The sequence below is a fragment of the Sarcophilus harrisii genome, chromosome 2 (genome assembly GCF_902635505.1).
Source record: "Sarcophilus harrisii chromosome 2, mSarHar1.11, whole genome shotgun sequence".
NCBI lineage: Eukaryota > Metazoa > Chordata > Mammalia > Dasyuromorphia > Dasyuridae > Sarcophilus > Sarcophilus harrisii.
This window is the reverse complement of record NC_045427.1, coordinates 232,550,058-232,567,088: the sequence shown is the minus strand read 5'-3', so window position 1 is coordinate 232,567,088 and position 17,031 is coordinate 232,550,058. Positions and strand designations below refer to the sequence as shown.

The following is a 17,031-nucleotide window of genomic DNA, read 5'->3' as shown; positions in this document are numbered from 1 at the left end:
GAAACAGGAACGAAGAGAGAGGAAAGGTTAAAATAAAAAGGAAGCAAAACAAACTCTAAGTATATAGAGGAATGATCTGATGACAGGTTTAGAAGGAAAAAAAGAAAGGGATATGGATGAGAGGAACTGAATAGGGCAAGATTCAAGAAACTGTTTTCATCAAACAGAACACTGGTGCTGAGCACACTCCTATTCTAACACCCTCTTTTTCTATGTAAAGAGGGAGATGGGAGCAAAGAAGGAGGTACAATGGGATAGAGGGAAATACAGAAAATTAAAAAGCTTTGGCATAAATAAATCCATTGCTGCTGAAATTCAAAAGGAAATAATTAACTATGGGGGAAAAAACTGCAGCAAGTTTCTTTGATAAGTTTCATTTCTAAAATATGTAAGGAACTGATTCAAATTGATAAGAATAAGAGTTACTCCCCATCTAATAAGTTGCCAAAGGATATGAACAGGAAGTTTTCATAAGAAAAAATTCAAGCTATCAACAATCAAGGGAAAAAAATGCTCAAAATCAGTTAACGATTAAAGAAATACCAATCAAAGCAATACTAATAACATCCTTCAGACTGGTAAATTTGGGGAGGAAAGGAAAATGAATAGAGTTAGAAGAGCTATGAGAAAATAAGTTCACTAATGTACTAATAATGGAGCTGTGAACTGCCCCCACCCATCTTGAAAAGAAATTTGCAAACTATGGCCCCCACCAAATTATTCAACTGTGCATATATGCCTTTGACTCAGCAAACCACTACTAGACCTATAAGCTATTGTAGGGTATACCTCAAGAAATACTTTAAGGAAATCAAAGAAAAAGGGAAAAGATCTATATATACAAAAATATTTATGGCAACTCTTTTTGTGGTCGCAAACTGGGGGGAAAATAGGAAGTGCCTATCAACTGGGGAATAGCTGAACAAATTGTAACATATGAATTTAATAGACAACTATTGTGCTAAGAAATATGGTTTCAGAGAAACTCTGGAAAATGTGTATGAACTATGGCAGTGTGAAGTGAACAGAACCTGGAGAATATTCAATATTGGAAAAATAATTTTTAAAGACTTATCTGATTAATCCTGAATCCAAAAAATTAATGAGGAAGAATGAACTTCTTTACAAGAAAGTAATGGACTAACATATAGAATGAAATACAAATTTGGGGACACTGCCAATATGGCAATACTTTTGTTGACTATGCAAAACACAAAATCACATCTTTTTATTAGCATTCTCCAATATCGGGCATACTACTTGATAGATAGTAATTTGACACCTTAATAAATACTTTTGCATTCATTTATTTATAATGAGTATATACTGTGTCTTACCAAAACTTTGTATTCTCCCACTATAGTAGTTTTCCTCGCAAATAGCAGCTGTGATAAATGTATGTAGAATAAATGAATGGGAAACAAATTAAGGCTATTTTTCCTGGCAATATTATTATTATTATTATTATTTTTGCTGAGGCAACTGGGGTTAAATGATTTGCCCAGGGTCACACAGCTAGGAAGTGTTAAGTGTCTGAGGCTGGATTAGAACTCAAGTTCTCCTGACTTCAGGGCTGATGATGTATCCACTGCACCCCCTAACTGCCTCCTGGCAATATTATTATAATAATAGTCAGATGAACTCCAATCTGACATTTCCAACTGTAATGTTCGGGCTAGCTTTCTGGAGGTCCTTTGGACGGGCCTTGGTCTCAGCATTCTCAGACACCATGAGAATGGTCAAGAATAGAATCTAGATTCTTTATTCTGACCCAGTCTTGATCTTAGTGCAGGAGGCATGAGAGCTACCACAAGGCTGGTCAATGTCTCTCTTCCAGTCCTTCTTAGCCCTTATAATACATACCTTATTGTAATTATCTCATTACGGCATACTGATTATATGGGAACTTAGAGAACCATTACATCATCATGCTAAGCACTAAGTAAAAACATGAACTGGAGAATGATCATCTCATCAATTCCACTGAGTTAAACCTTGTTTCATGTAGACTTCTCTAGAATTCCTGTTCTCTATACCAACTACCTTTTAAGCATCTCAAAGTGGAAGTTCAGTAGACATCTTAAGCTTAACATGTGCAAAACAAAATTCATTTTTTCCTCAAAATTTACTGTCCTCTCGATCCCTTAGGCTCCAATTTAGGCGTCATCCTGGTTTCTCACTATCTTACACACACACACATACACACACTCTCAAGCTGTTTTCAAAGACTACTGATTTCATCTTTGCAACATCTCTTGAATTTGCTGCCTTCTCCAAGGACAGTGACACCATTCTAGTGCAAGCCCTCATCATCTCACCTCTTGATCACTACAATAATGAACTAATAGGGATGCTATTTCAGGTTTCTCCTCATTCCAAACCATACTCCAATCAGCCACTACAATGATTTTCCTAAAATACAGATCTGATCACATCAAACAATCTGATGACTATCTCAGTAAACTGATGTGGCTTCTTATTGCCTTCAAATACAAAATGATCTGTTTGGCTTTCAAACGTTTATAACCCAGCCCTCTCCTACTGTTGGAATCTTTACAAACTGTTAAGCCATTAGAGTTGATAGAGACAATAATTATCTAATTTGGCATGGTTCAATGATTGATTTGATCTTGGAAGGAGATGTTTTGGGCCGGAACTTGAAACAAGGTACTAAGTACAACTGATAGATACGATGCTTGTGTTCACACCTTTAGAGAGCTCATAAGTATTTAAGTACCCATTGGAGTTTACACCTTTGGGAGATTTCAGGGTTTAGAAAGAGATATGGGAATTCACACCTCCCTTGAAGTTCTTAGGGCCAGAGAGCACTTTGGGAGATAACCCAGAATCCCATTCTCTCCAGAAGGAGGAGTTAACCTTTGGGAGATCATATATATAGAGGAAGCTCTTAGAGCTTGAAAGAATTACTTGGGAACATTCCCAGGGGTCAGAGAGGAGCACTCTGGTAGGAAGCCCACAAGCCCTCTGTCCGAGGCAAGAGAGATTCATTACAACTTTCACCTTGGTGCTGGCTGGAGGCTGAAGATAGCAGAGGCAGGAGCAAAGGAAAAAGCTGCAAGAGCTCTTGGAACCAAGCAGAGAGATAGGCCTGAGCTAACCGGGCTATATTGAAGGACATAATAAAAGATCTGAACTTTTACCAGCTGGCTGCGATTTTGGAGTAATTATTGATCTGAACTGAAACTAAGGCTGCCTCCAGAAAACCTCCTCAAGAAACCTTCTCCCCCAGAGAGAACCATTATTATTTTAAAGAAGAGAAAAACACCAACATCCTACCTTTTCAGTCTTCTTAAATCTTACTCCCTAACACATACCCTTTGATTCAGTGACACTGGCCTGCTGGTTGTTCCCAAACAAGACACTCAATCTCTCAGCTTCAAGCATTTTCTCTGGATATTCCCCATGCCTATAAAGCTTTCCCTCTGCTGATCTAAACCCTCTTGGTTTCCATTAAGTTCCCAAATAAAATCTTACTTTTTATAGGAAGGCTTCTCTAAATACTCTTAATTCTAGCACTCTTCCTCTTTAAATTATTTCCTTTTTATGCTACAACATAGTTTGTTTTGCATATATTTTGCATAAGTCTCCCCATAAGATTGTAAGCACCTTGGGAGCATGGACTATTGTTTGCTTTTTTTGTGTATCCCCAATGATTAGCAGACTGTCTGGCACACTAGGTTCTTACTGTTTTCTTGACTGATATTACCACTATCAACACTTATGAACTTTCCTGGCTTATCACAGAGCTATTTGTGACTCCTCAATTATATAATGTTGTAGAACCATGCTGTGTCAAATCAAATGCTATTCTCAATAGACTATATGGCAGAAATAATGGATTTCATAGGATTTACTTACTGTATGACAAACTTCAGCTTTGATTTCTTTCAAGGCTCGTTCAGAAAATACACAACCACAGCAGCGTAAGAAGCAAAACCTTAAAAATTAAATATAAGAATTATTTATTATTAATACTTAACTATAAATAATAATCACAATATCATCATATTGCAAAGTAACAGCATATTATTACAATTATAATAAATTATAAACACATAACATAAAATATTATGTTATAAATTTGATAATTATATTTATTACCTAACATTTGTTGAGCATAATTTGCATTCCTATAATACATCCACATATATCATTTTACAATATCACAGTTTAAAGTGACTGATTCTATATGTAGAAACAAGCCCTGTGAAAAGAGCCATGTCAAAAAGAGAGAGCATTCATCTCCTTTTTTTTTGTTTAGAAATTCTATTTTATTCTATGGAATTACAGTTTCTAAATTTGTGAATTAATTGTCTATAAATCCTTGAGGGTTAAATGTATTTTAATAATCTTGCTAGAAAACACACTGTATCCTAGAGAAGGTTAATATCTTGTAATGAGACACTAGATGCCTCCTTTCCACATGATCCCTTGTGGCTGATTGGGGAAAGACATATATTAGGCATAGTATATGCATAAAGGCATATGCATAAAGATTTTCCTTATAGAAACCACTCATCCTAGATTTTCCATAATTCTCATTTCAATAAAAGTGTCTGCACTTAAAAAAAATTATTTATTCTTAATACAACATTGCTTTATGAAGCATGTTGTCAGAGAAAAATCAGAGCAAAAGGGAAAAACCACGGGAGAGAAAAAAAAAAAACATAGAAAAAAGAAGTGAATATATCATGTGTTGATTTAAATTTAATTTCCATGGTTCTTTCTCTGCATTTTCTATGCAAAGTCTACTGGGATTCTTTGGATCACTGAACCACTGACAAGAACCAAGTCTTTTATAGTTGATCATTGCACATTCTTGCTGTTATTGTGTACAATGTATTCCTGGTTCTGCTTGTTTCACTAAGTAACTATAAATTAACAGTTCGGCTGAAGAGTTGTGAAGACATCTGTCTACAGCAATTTGAAAAGATATTTGACTAATTCATTAGAGGGGATGTGATGTGTAAAAATGAAAAGAATACCTATGTGATGAAAGAAATGACTACCTTTTTAAGTACTGAAGTGAGAACAAATTCAAGACTATTTCTTTATTATTATCTGCTGGACAAAGAGCCAATGCACCAACCACACGTCCTATAACATTTTTCCACTATGGTAAATTGTAGTTGTAATTACAAGGAAAACAAAATCACTTTATGGGAAACATTTGCCCTTTACTTCCTTTCCCAGGGTCAAGTATATCAGGCAACCAAACAGCTTTAAATGTGTCACATGTGGAAACTAGTGTATAAAAGAGAACATTTTAAAATGTACAAAGAACTCTAAAATCCAACATTAAGCTTTCCTACAATAAAATGCTGACTGGGAAGTGAGCAGAGCCAGAAGAACATTATACACAGTAACAGTAATATTATGTGATGATCAACTATGACAGATTTAGCTCTTCTTAGCAATACAATGATCCAAGACAATTCCAAAAGATTTGTAATAGAAAATACTATTCATTCCAAAGAAAGAATGAATGCAGATCAAGGCATACCATTTTCACTTCTTTTTTGAATTTTCTTTCTCATAGTTTTTCCCTTTTGTTATGATTTTTCTTTTACAACATGACTAATAATGGAAATATGTTTTAACATGTTTGTATATGTATAACCTATATCAGACTACCTGTTGTCCTAGGGAGGGAGGAGAGAAGGGAGGGAGAGAGGAAATTTGTAACTCAAAATCTTACCAAAAATTAATGTTGAAAAATATCTCTACATGTAATTGGGAAAAATACTATTAAGCAAGAAAAAACAAAAAAACAAAAAATGCTGATTGGAGTTAGAAGTTACATTACAAATGGATTAATGGTAAATACCCATTTGTGACTTAATAGCACCTTTAGAAGATAAAATCCAAGGCAGGACTTTATGCCAATTATTTCAGAATTACTGACCTGTGCCGACCATTCATCTCCAGACCTACAACAGGGCAAATAAATCGAGCACGCTGGAGGTCGTCATATTTATCACCTTTTGTATTTCCTTTATCACCACTCCAGGATGGATTATCAGAGAGCTTCAGCTCTGTCACATTCTAGGAGAAAAAAAAATCAACATTTTAAATAGTCAGTTTATATACTATTTCCCCTTAATAATTAATAAAATCAACACCAAAATTATTATTTTGCTCTCTCCCTTCTTATGCCATCTCCTATATAAGGACTATCCTAATCTCCCAATTGTTAATGCTTTTTCTCCATCAAAGAAGTTCTCCATATTTACTTATATTTGTGTGTTGTTTCTTATTCCACCCACAGGAATATCTCCTTCAGGATAGGGATAATTTTGCCTTAAAAAAAAACCAACTTTGTTATCACCAATAAATAATAGATTTGGAACATACTAAATGAATATTAAATGTTACCAAATGAATAAATGAATCAGATCATCCAAGTAACTCCAAACCTGCAAAGAATATCACTCTAAAATTAGGAAAGGAATTAGTGTTTTACTTATCCAAAGATGAACTAAATAAAGACATTTGAATTTTTTAAATTTTATTTTTAATCATTTTAAATTTCAATTTTCAACTTAATCCAAATAACATAGTGAATATCTGCTAAATGCAAAGCTCTATTTTACTATATTTTGAGAGAAAGACATAACTTTCATAATTAAAAATTAAATCTTGAGACAAAAACTCCACTAATTCTAATAATAAAAGTACTTTCTTTTTCTCTTTATGAAAGAAATATCACTAATAATAATTTCCACAAGACAAAATGAAAGAGTATGACATAACAAGAAAAAGAGAGAATTCTGAGAATTAGGAGACCACCCAGACCCCAACCTTCCCATTGACTAGTTGTGTGACTTTAAAGCAAGTCACTCAATTCTTACACCTCAGTTTTCTCCTGAGCAAAATGAAAGGGAAGCATTTGATATTTATGTTCCATTTCTGATCTAAAATTTCATAAAATTATTTTCTACATCTAAAACAATAGGAACTGTCCATTAACCGTTACAAATATTACCTGGTATTTATATGATAGTTTATAACTTTAAAAGCTTTTTTGACATCTATTATCTGATTTAATCCATCTCAAACACTCTGTAAAGAAGGTAAATATTATGCCCATTTTCAGTATGCGCCATTTCTGAGGACATTAAGTGACTAGCTTAGAGTTACACAGTAAATTAATAAAACTGTTACTGGAACTCACCTCTTATGATTCCCATATCTTTAAGCATACCAGTAAGAAAGTAAACATTTGTGACCCTTGAATTATTTCAGAATTATTAGTATTACCTTAATGCTCTTAATGTGAGATGCTGCCTGTCCAAGAGCTTTGTCATTAGATTTGTCCAATAAAAATTCAATGACTGCATCTTTGTTATAAAGTCTGTAACAATAAAAAGTAGTAAAAAGTTATAATTATAGACAATATCTGTGCTGAGGCAGATTCATCAAATACTTAAAACAGTAATAAGGATGGCATAAAACTGCATTTGACAATGGAATGGATTATATGATGCTGCTTCTTTTTTTTTAATAGCTTTTTATTTACATGTTATATGTATGGGTAATTTTATAGCACTGAAAATTGCCAAATCTTTTGTTCCAATTTTTCCCCTCCCTCTCCCCACCCCCTCCTCTAGATGGCAGGATGACCAGTAGATGTTAAATATATTAAAGTATAAATTAGATACACATATACATGACCAAACCATTATTTTTTCTGTACAAAAAGAATCGGACTCTGAAATATTGTACAATTAGCCTGTGAAGGAAATCCAAAATGCAGGCAGGCAAAAATATAGGGATTGGGAATTCAATGTAATGGTTCTTAGTCATCTTCCAGAGTTCTTTCGCTGGGCATAACTGGTTCAGTTCATTTCTGCTCCACTGGAACTTATTTGGTTCATCTCATTGCTGAAGATGTCCAGGTCCATCAGAACTGATCATCATATGCTATTGCTGTTGAAGTATATAATAATCTCCTGGCCCTGCTCGTTTCACTCAGCATGATGCTTCTTTTTAAAATATTTCAGAGAAATATAAACAAAAATGTATTGTTTATCAGTAACTATGTGTATAGTGTGTAGTGTGTTCAAGAAAGGCAACTAATTTAAAAAGTGATTTTAGGACAGGATTGGATTTGAAGAATCTGATTCAAATATACTTGTGAAAAAAGAAATACAAAATGAAAATTTACAAGTAGACAATATCCCTATTTACAAATATAAATTTACCTTAAATTCATTTTTTAAAGAAAGTGATAATTCAAATAATACAAGCATACCTGCCAAGTTCACAAGCTACTATTGGTCTTCTTAGAATTTCTTGACTTAATGTACAATAGTTCCATTGGGCCACTAATTCAGCATTTTTGTCAACCTAAGAAATGAAAAAAGAAAAAAAAATACATTTGTTTTTAAATTACTTCCATCTTCTGTTTGATATGTGGTTCAGATTTCTTTTCTATTATTTATTTATTTACTCCACTTCAATCAAACATAGAATGATGACACATGGGATCTCATCACTATCCGCAAATATTTCACTTTCTTAATTAGAAACTCTGACATTCCTTTATCTGACCACAATATTCCATAATTCTATCTCTCTCTGTTCTATCCCTCCTGAACCAATACTTCATAAGTTCACTGACATCTCCAATCTCTTTGTTTTCCTAGACCATTAGGTGCTTCTCTAACTCCCTTTTCCAATTTCAACCCTATAGTTATCCATTTGAACTCCATACTACTACTCCTTTTAGAAAAAACAAAATAGAAAAAGACTAAAAAGAAAAAAAAAGAAAGAAAAAACACATCATGTTCTCAGCAGCACATCAGGGAGGAATTTCCATTTCAAGAAAGCATACATAATAAAAGAAGACACTGTATAACTGCCAATCTTATCTTTGCTTCCTTGTTAAGTTTTCTTTTGTTTTCTGCTATGCATGTTTACTTTATTTTTTTTTTCCCCTTTCAGGGAAAAACCTAGATTTTCTCCCTAAGCAGGCTGCAGTTAAGCTTAGATACATTTATATATACATTTATATGTACAAAACCTTCATGTACACACATACACACATATATACATACACAAATACACAGATATATACATCCTTCTAAAACAATATTAATATGGCTGATATATAGTGCACATTTTTCTCTTCTAGTCTGGAATCCCCTGTTCTACCCTGACATCTCTTTCCAAACCTTAGCACTGGATAGCTATTCTTACTCCTTTATTCTTTTTCACAGGTAATTTAATGGTAATTTAAGGGAATAATACAACTGTACTCAAAAAGTATATTATAAATTCATATTACTAGGGCAGGTAGGTGGTGCAATGGATAGAACACCAGCCCTAAATTCAGGAGGACCAGAGTTCAAATCTGGCCTCAAACACTTAACACTTCCTAGCTGTGTGACCCTGGGTAAATCACTTAACCCCAATTGCCTCAGCAAAAACAAACAAATAAATTCATATTACCCAATTTCAACTGGACCTTCATTGCAGCAAGACAGACCTTTTATTTCTCTTATTAAATTCCTTGTCTTATTCCCCAGATACTTTTCTTCTCTCCTCAAATCTCACATACTTCCCCCTTCCCTACTTTTTTCAGAAAACCTTGCTTCTTACTTTACTGAGAAAATTGAGGCCATTTTACATGAATACCCTCTTCTTCCATTCTCTTCATTTCAAAATTCCTTGATTTATCCTTCACTCATGCCCAGATATGACAATAAGGTGGATCTTATTCTTTCAAGGCCAGCCTCTCTACAGGCACATTTGACCTCATCCCTTTCTTTCTTCTTCAGTAGATTGTCTTTTACTCACTTGAATCTTCAACTTCTCTCAATCTATGGTTCCTTCCCTATTTGCCTTTCAAACAAGACCAACTCTACTACATTCTCAAAAAAAGCAAAAACAAAAAAACAAAAAAACCACCTTTCACTAACTCAACCACTCCCTTAAAGCTATCATTAAATATATCTCTTCCCTTCCTTAGTCAAACTAATAGAAAAATCACTCTATACTCACTGCCTCCACTACCTTTCTTCTCACTTACTCCTCAATCCTCTGATATCAGGCTTTTGACTTCATCACTCAACTGAAACTGCCTTTTCCAAAGTCATCAAAGATTTGTTAAAATCGAATGGCCTTTGCTTAGTTCTCTTCCTTTCAAGGAACCTTCTCTATTTGACAATGCTTAACCACTCTTTTCCTTGGATCCTCTCTCCAATCTAGGTTTTCATGTATTACTCTCCTGTTTCTCATCCCATTTGCCTAATTGATTCTTTTTCTTCAACTCCTTTGCTGGTTCACCATCCATATCAAATTCCCTAAGTGTGGGTATTCCCCAAGGTACTGACCTAGGCCCTTTTCTCTCCCTGCAATTTCTCTTTTGGTAACCTCACTGGATCATGTAAGCTTAACAAAATCATTCCTGTGAAGACTTGCAGCTCTATATATTCAGTTCCAATATCTTCTTAAGCTTCAGTCCTGTATCACTAGTTGCTTACTAATCTTAAACTAAATGTCTCAAAGACATCTCAAACATTTTGGCTTCAACATGTCCAAAATGGAACTCATTATATTTTCCCCAAACCCTGTCCTCTTCCAAAATTTCCTATTTCAATGAAAGATTTCACCATCTGGAGTTGTGAAATGATCCAACCATTCTGGAGACTAATCTGGAACCATGCCCAAAGGGCTATAAAACTCTGTATACCCTTTGATCCAGCAGTGTAATTACTGGGTCTGTATCCCAAGGAAATCCCCAAGAAGGGGAAAGGACCCACATGTGCAAAAATGTTTGTAGCAGTTCTTTTTGTGCTAGCAAAAAATTGGAAAATGAGCGGATACCCATCAATTGGGAAATAGCTGAAGAAGCTGTGGTATATGAAGGTAATGGAATATTATTATTCTATAAAAAATGATGAACAAGCCGATTTTAGAAAGGCCTAGAAAGATTTACATGAATTGATGTTGAGTAAAACAAGCAGAACCAGGAATAAATTGTACACAGTAACAGCAAGAATGAGCAATGATCAGCTACGAAAGCCTTGATTCTTCTCAGGAGTTCAGTGATCCAAAGCAATCCCAATTGACTTTGGATAGAAAATGCCATCTGCATCCAGAAAAAGAACTAAGGAGCTCTGAACATAAATCAGCACATGCTACATTCACTTACTTTTTTCTGGGTTTTTTTTTTTCTCTTTCCCATGATTTTTCTCTCCCAGCATGATTCATAAAGTAATGTATGTTAAAATTAAAAACAAAACACAAAGATCATTTCCTAAGGACATTGTTGAAAGAAAAGAAAAAGAAGCATTTGTAGAAAAAAAAAAGAAATAAAAGGAAAAAAAAGAGGTTCCACCACCCTTCCAGTCTCATAGGTTCCAAACTTGTTATCATCCTCAGTATCTCACCACACTGCCCCCTCACCCCACATATCAAATCAATTGCCAAATCTTAGCATTTCTACCTTCTCAATATGTCACTTCTATTTTCTTTCTCTACTCACAGCTAGCAGTTTCATTCAGACCTTCATCATGTCACCTAGATTATTTTTTACAGCCTTCTTTCTAAAAGGTGTCCTTGCCTCGAGTCCTCTATTCCAACCCATTCTATATATTGCTGCTAAAGAAATTTTCCTTAAATGAAGATCTGATCATTTTACTCCCCTACTCAATTAATTGGAGTGACTGACTATTGCCTCAACAATCAAATACAAAATTCCTCTAGTCAACTTTTAGAATTATTCACAATCTCTTTCCAAATACCTTTTTGGCTTCACTGGAATTTGGTCAAACTAGTCTACCAGTCCTCATACCCTGCCCTCTTTGTCTTTATACTGACTGGCTCTATGGCTAGAATGAATTCCTCATCTCTGCCTCATGTGTTTCTATTTTTTTCTTCAAGATATAGCTTAACATTATATATAATGGGGAAAAACTAGAAGCATTCCCAATAAGATAAGGGATGAAATATGGTTGCCCACTATCACCATTACTATTAAATATTGTATTAAAAATGTTGGCTTTAGCAATAAGAAGGAATTAAAATAGGTAATGAGGAAACAAAATTATCACTCCTTCCAAATGATGATGGTATACTTAGAGAATCCTAGAAAATCAACTAAAAAACTACCAGAAACAATGAACAACTCCAGCAAAGTTGAAGTATAAAAAAAAAAAAAAAAAAAAAAAAAAATCCACACGAATCATTGGCATTTCTATATGTTACCAACAAAGTCCAGCAGCAAGAGACACAAAGAAAAATTCCATTTAAAATTACTGTAGATAATATAAAATATTTGGGAGTCTACCTGCCAAGACAGAGTCAAGAACTTTATAAACAAAATTACAAAACGCTTTCCACACAAATAAAGTCAGATCTAAACAACTGTAAAAATATCAGGTGCTCGAATGTTTGTGGCAGCCCTTTTTGTAGTGGCTAAAAACTGGAAACTGAATGGATGTCCATCAGTTGGAGAATGGCTGAATAAATTGTGGTATATGAAAATTATGGAATATTACTGTTCTGTAAGAAATGACCAACAGGATGATTTCAGAAAGGCCTGGAGAGACTTACACGAACTGATGCTGAGTGAAATGAGCAGGACCAGGAGATCATTATATACTTCAACAACAATACTAGATGATGACCAGTTCTGATGGATCAGGCCATCCTCAGCAACGAGATCAACCAAATCATTTCTAATGGAGCAGTAATGAACTGAACTAGCTATGCCCAGAAAAAGAACTCTGGGAGATGACTAAAAACCATTACATTGAATTCCCAATCCCTATATTTATGCCCACCTGCATTTTTGATTTCCTTCACAAGCTAATTGTACAATATTTCAGAGTCTGATTCTTTTTGTACAGCAAAATAACGTTTTGGTCAGGTATACTTATTGTGTATCTAATTTATATTTTAAAATATTTAACATCTACTGGTCATCCTGCCATCTAGGGGAGGGGATGGGGGGGTAAGAGGTGAAAAATTGGAACAAGAGGTTTGGCAATTGTTAATGCTGTAAAGTTACCCATGTATATATCCTGTAAATAAAAGGCTATTAAATAAAAAAAAAAAAAAAATCAGGTGCTCATGAGCAGGCCAACCTAATATAATAAAAATGACAATTCTACCTAAATTAATCTACTTATTCAGTACCATACCAATCAAATTGCCATGAGTTACTTTACAAAGCTAGAAAAAATAAAATTCATCTGGAAGAACAAAAGGTCAAGAATTTCAAGAGAATTAATGAAACAAAATGCAAATGAAGGTAGCCTGGTTATACCAGATCTAAAACTATACTATAAAGCAGTGGTCTTCTAAACCATTTGATACCAGCTAAGAAATAGAGCAGTGGATCATTGGAATAGGTCTGGTTCATAAGACATAACAGTCAATGATGATCGTAATCTAATAATTGATAAATCCAATTTTGGAATAAGAACTCACAATCTGACAAAAATTTCTGGGAAAATTGGAAAATAGTATGGCAGAAACTAGGGACTGACCAATGTCTTAACACCTATATCAAGGTAAAGTTGAAATGGATTCATGACTTAGACATAAAGGGTAAAACTATCTGTCAGATCTGTGGAGAAAGAAGGAAGATTTAGAGAACATTATGAAATGTAAATGGCTAATTTTGATGAAATTAAATTAAAGAGGTTTTGTGCAAACTCTTTTGTACAAACAAATCTTATAGCCAAGATTAGAAGGGAGGCAGAAAACTGGGAAAAAATTTTTTTACATCCAAAAGCTATGATAAAGGTCTCATTTCTAAAATATAGAGATAAATGACTCAAATTTATAAAAATACAAGTCATTCTCTAAATGACAAATGGTCAAAGGATATGAACAAATTACAGCTTAAGCACTATCTCCCATAGGAAAGCCTTTTCTGATCCAACAACTACTAACTGGCATACCCCTTCTTAGACTTTCTCCATATTGAACTACTTTGTATTTGCTTGTTTTTTCATTCTTTTCATATTTCAATGAATGAATGAATGAATAAAGCATTTGTTAAGCATTTACAATGTGTAAAGCATTGTGCTAAGTATTAGGGATACAAATTGAAATGTCCCTGTTCTCAAGGAGCTCATATAATAATGAAGGAGGTTTCAGCTACAAAGATCCTAGAGTCTTTAGGAACTAGTGGCAAAGCAAATGGGAATGCTGCTTCTTTAATGTCATTTCCACTGAAAAATCAGACAGGTTTCTGATGTTAAATCATTTTAAAATGCCAAAGTTTTTGATGATAACTTTGTTTTCTGGGTCTCCAACAGATGTGACTGTAACAGTGAAAAAAGCAATTGCTAGGCCTCATCTCAAAGAAGTTGCTTCCTTATGTCAAGCAGTGGGCTGTAAACACTGCTATTCCCAAAGTTCTTAGGCTTTGGCTTCTAGGCTGTCTCCATTGAGGTCTGGGGAGGGTTTTGTGTGTGTGTGTGTGTGTGTGTGTGTGTGTGTGTGTGTGTATGTGTATGTATGTGTGTAGGGGGTAATACCAAGGTGGTAGTGTGTATGTATGTGTATGTGTGTGTGTGTGTGTGTGTGTGTGTGTGTAGGGGGTAATGCCAAGGTGGTAGTGGTAGTTAGACCTGGCTCCTATCACTTCCTGAGGGTGCCAAGGTACTTCAGCTAGGCTGGCTCCTCTGCTTTGTGTATGGCAATTAGTTGGCAGCTGGTGGGGATGACTGGCCCTTCAAAGGATTTGCTTCCCCAGTAGCAAATAAATATTTATTCTGTATGTACTTGTTTCTCCCACTAGAATGTAAGCTCTACAGTAAGGACTGTTTCATTTTCTGTATTTATATCTTCAGCACAGAGCAAAATGTTTGAGGCATTTAATAAATATTTGTCAATTGATAGATGAATATAAAGACTTGATTATAGAATTTTATAATTATACAATGTTTGAACTTAAAAGGATTTTCAAGGTGATTCTCTCCTTGCCAAAGCTAACGGCTGTTCATGTACCAACGATCTTCAAAAGACTATCATCACTATAATTCTTACTTTCCCTCTAATCTTATGTTTCTTTCTTTTCCCCTTTCCTTCCCTGGCACCTTTAAAAGCCTCATTTGAGCCTTCATTCCCATTGTCTATCATATATTTTTCCTCTGCATCTCAGTTAAACTTCTTGAAAAACCCCATCTACATATGGTCTATTCCTCTCCTATTTCCTCTCCTTTCCAATTATCTTGTATAAACCCTCTGCAATTTGGCTTCTGACCTTCCTATTCAAAGTGACCAATGAACTCTTATCCTTCCTGATAGTTCTATAGCATTTGACACTAGGATCATCCATATTCAAAATCTTTCCTTGATCCTTCTTAGCCTGGACAATTATCTAAGTCATATTCAATAATTGTAGATATCTCCTAAGGCTTCTTTCTACACGAGTTCCCATAGGAACAATTATCTTTAAATTATCTATAGCAGATGATTCCAAGATGTATACATGCAGCCTTCATCTCTCTCCTGAACTCCAATCCTGCATTATAAGCTGCCTTTCAGCAATTCTGAAGCAAAGATCCTGCAGGTATTTCAAATTCAGACAAACAGAATTTAGTCTTCCTCTCCCATACCTCAAACTTTCCCTTCCCTTAAATCTCCCCAAACTGTTGAGGTCACAACCACCCTTTTAGTAACCCAGATTTTCAACTTTACTATTTTAATATCCAGAATTTATATAGCACTTTTAAAGTTTGCAAAGCACTTTACATATTCTCTCATTTGATCCTCACAGTAATCTTGTGAAGTAGGCACCATTATGATCCCCATTTTACAGATAAGGAAAAAGGCACAGGGTGGTTACATGACTTGCCCAGGGTCATTGTTAATAAGTGTTTTGGCAGTTCTCCTGAATTTTCTTGACTCTAAGTCTTATGCTTTATCCAACATGCTACACAGTTTAAAAGATTACCCTCAACTTTTCGCTCATATTAATCTGATATAACCAATCACTTGTCAAATCTTGTCTGATTTTGCCTCAACAACACCTCTCACACCATCCCCTTTTCCCCATCACAAAGTTTGAACCCTAGTTTAAACCCTCATCATCTCTCACCAAAGTTATATAACTAGTCAAAAACAAAAGTTTCTTAAAATGCTAAGGGAAAAAAAATCTTCCTAGCAAGCTATTTCTTTGCACGGGGACAGGTTAAAATTTTACTTCCTGTTCACCTTAGCTTCTGTGACTGAGAGATTTAGTCTAGACAGTTCAGGGATCCCTTCTATTGCTAAATCTATGATTCTGTAAATATTTGAGAAAATGGAGTAAGCAATAAAATGTATGAAAACAAAAGAGATTAAAAATAGCAGATTTTAAAGATTATAAGAAAATATTATTATTTTCTTTTAGCATAGCTTTTTTTAGGTTCAATTAAAATCACAATACCATCAATTTAATTAAGTATGTCATAATTTGACCACCAGGGGGCATATCATGCATTAAATTTGGATTAATGTTGACACTGAGTTGTAAACCAAAGTATTATTTAATATATAAAATACAAATATAAAATCTTGAATAGTACTGAACTCATATACTTATCCAGATATCAATCTCTCTCCTTTGTCATTAGAAGAATTCAAAAGAATAAGATTACTGGACCTCAAGAATAAATCTAGCAGAAAAACAACGGGTAGATAAAGTATCAAAAAAGTCTTTCCCACACATTCTCTCCCCCTGGCGCCTGAAACTTTATTAGAGTTGATACAGCACTGTTGATTAAACATTCTTCCATGCTATGTCTGATGTATCTTTTAAAATTAAAAAATTCAAATGTTATTAAGGCATTGTTTTGAACTTCTTAACGTTAAGAGTTCAGCAGAGACCAGTGGATATCTGGGCAAAGTAAGAAAAGATAGAGATACTCAAATATTTTACCAGTTTACAGAGACTAGATGGTTGTCCAGTGTCTATCACTGACTCATACAAGTGTGATACCAGGCGGGTAGTTTTCCAGATTTGTGCCTAAAACTAGGTCCTCAACTCTTAATCTAGTTTGTTTT

General features: G+C 34.5%; 1 protein-coding gene across 1 annotated transcript in view; it reads right to left on the bottom strand.

Annotated features, from left to right (window-relative positions):
* Positions 1-17,031, bottom strand: part of RTF2 (replication termination factor 2) — a 74,475-nt gene that overhangs the window by 51,576 nt on the left and 5,868 nt on the right. The window contains exons 2-5 of the mRNA XM_003757670.3: positions 8,276-8,370; positions 7,282-7,375; positions 5,927-6,066; positions 3,880-3,958 (exon numbers count right to left, since the gene is read on the bottom strand). Of these exons, the coding sequence (XP_003757718.1) occupies positions 3,880-3,958; positions 5,927-6,066; positions 7,282-7,375; positions 8,276-8,370 (408 nt within the window). The remainder of the gene's footprint in view (positions 1-3,879; positions 3,959-5,926; positions 6,067-7,281; positions 7,376-8,275; positions 8,371-17,031) is intronic.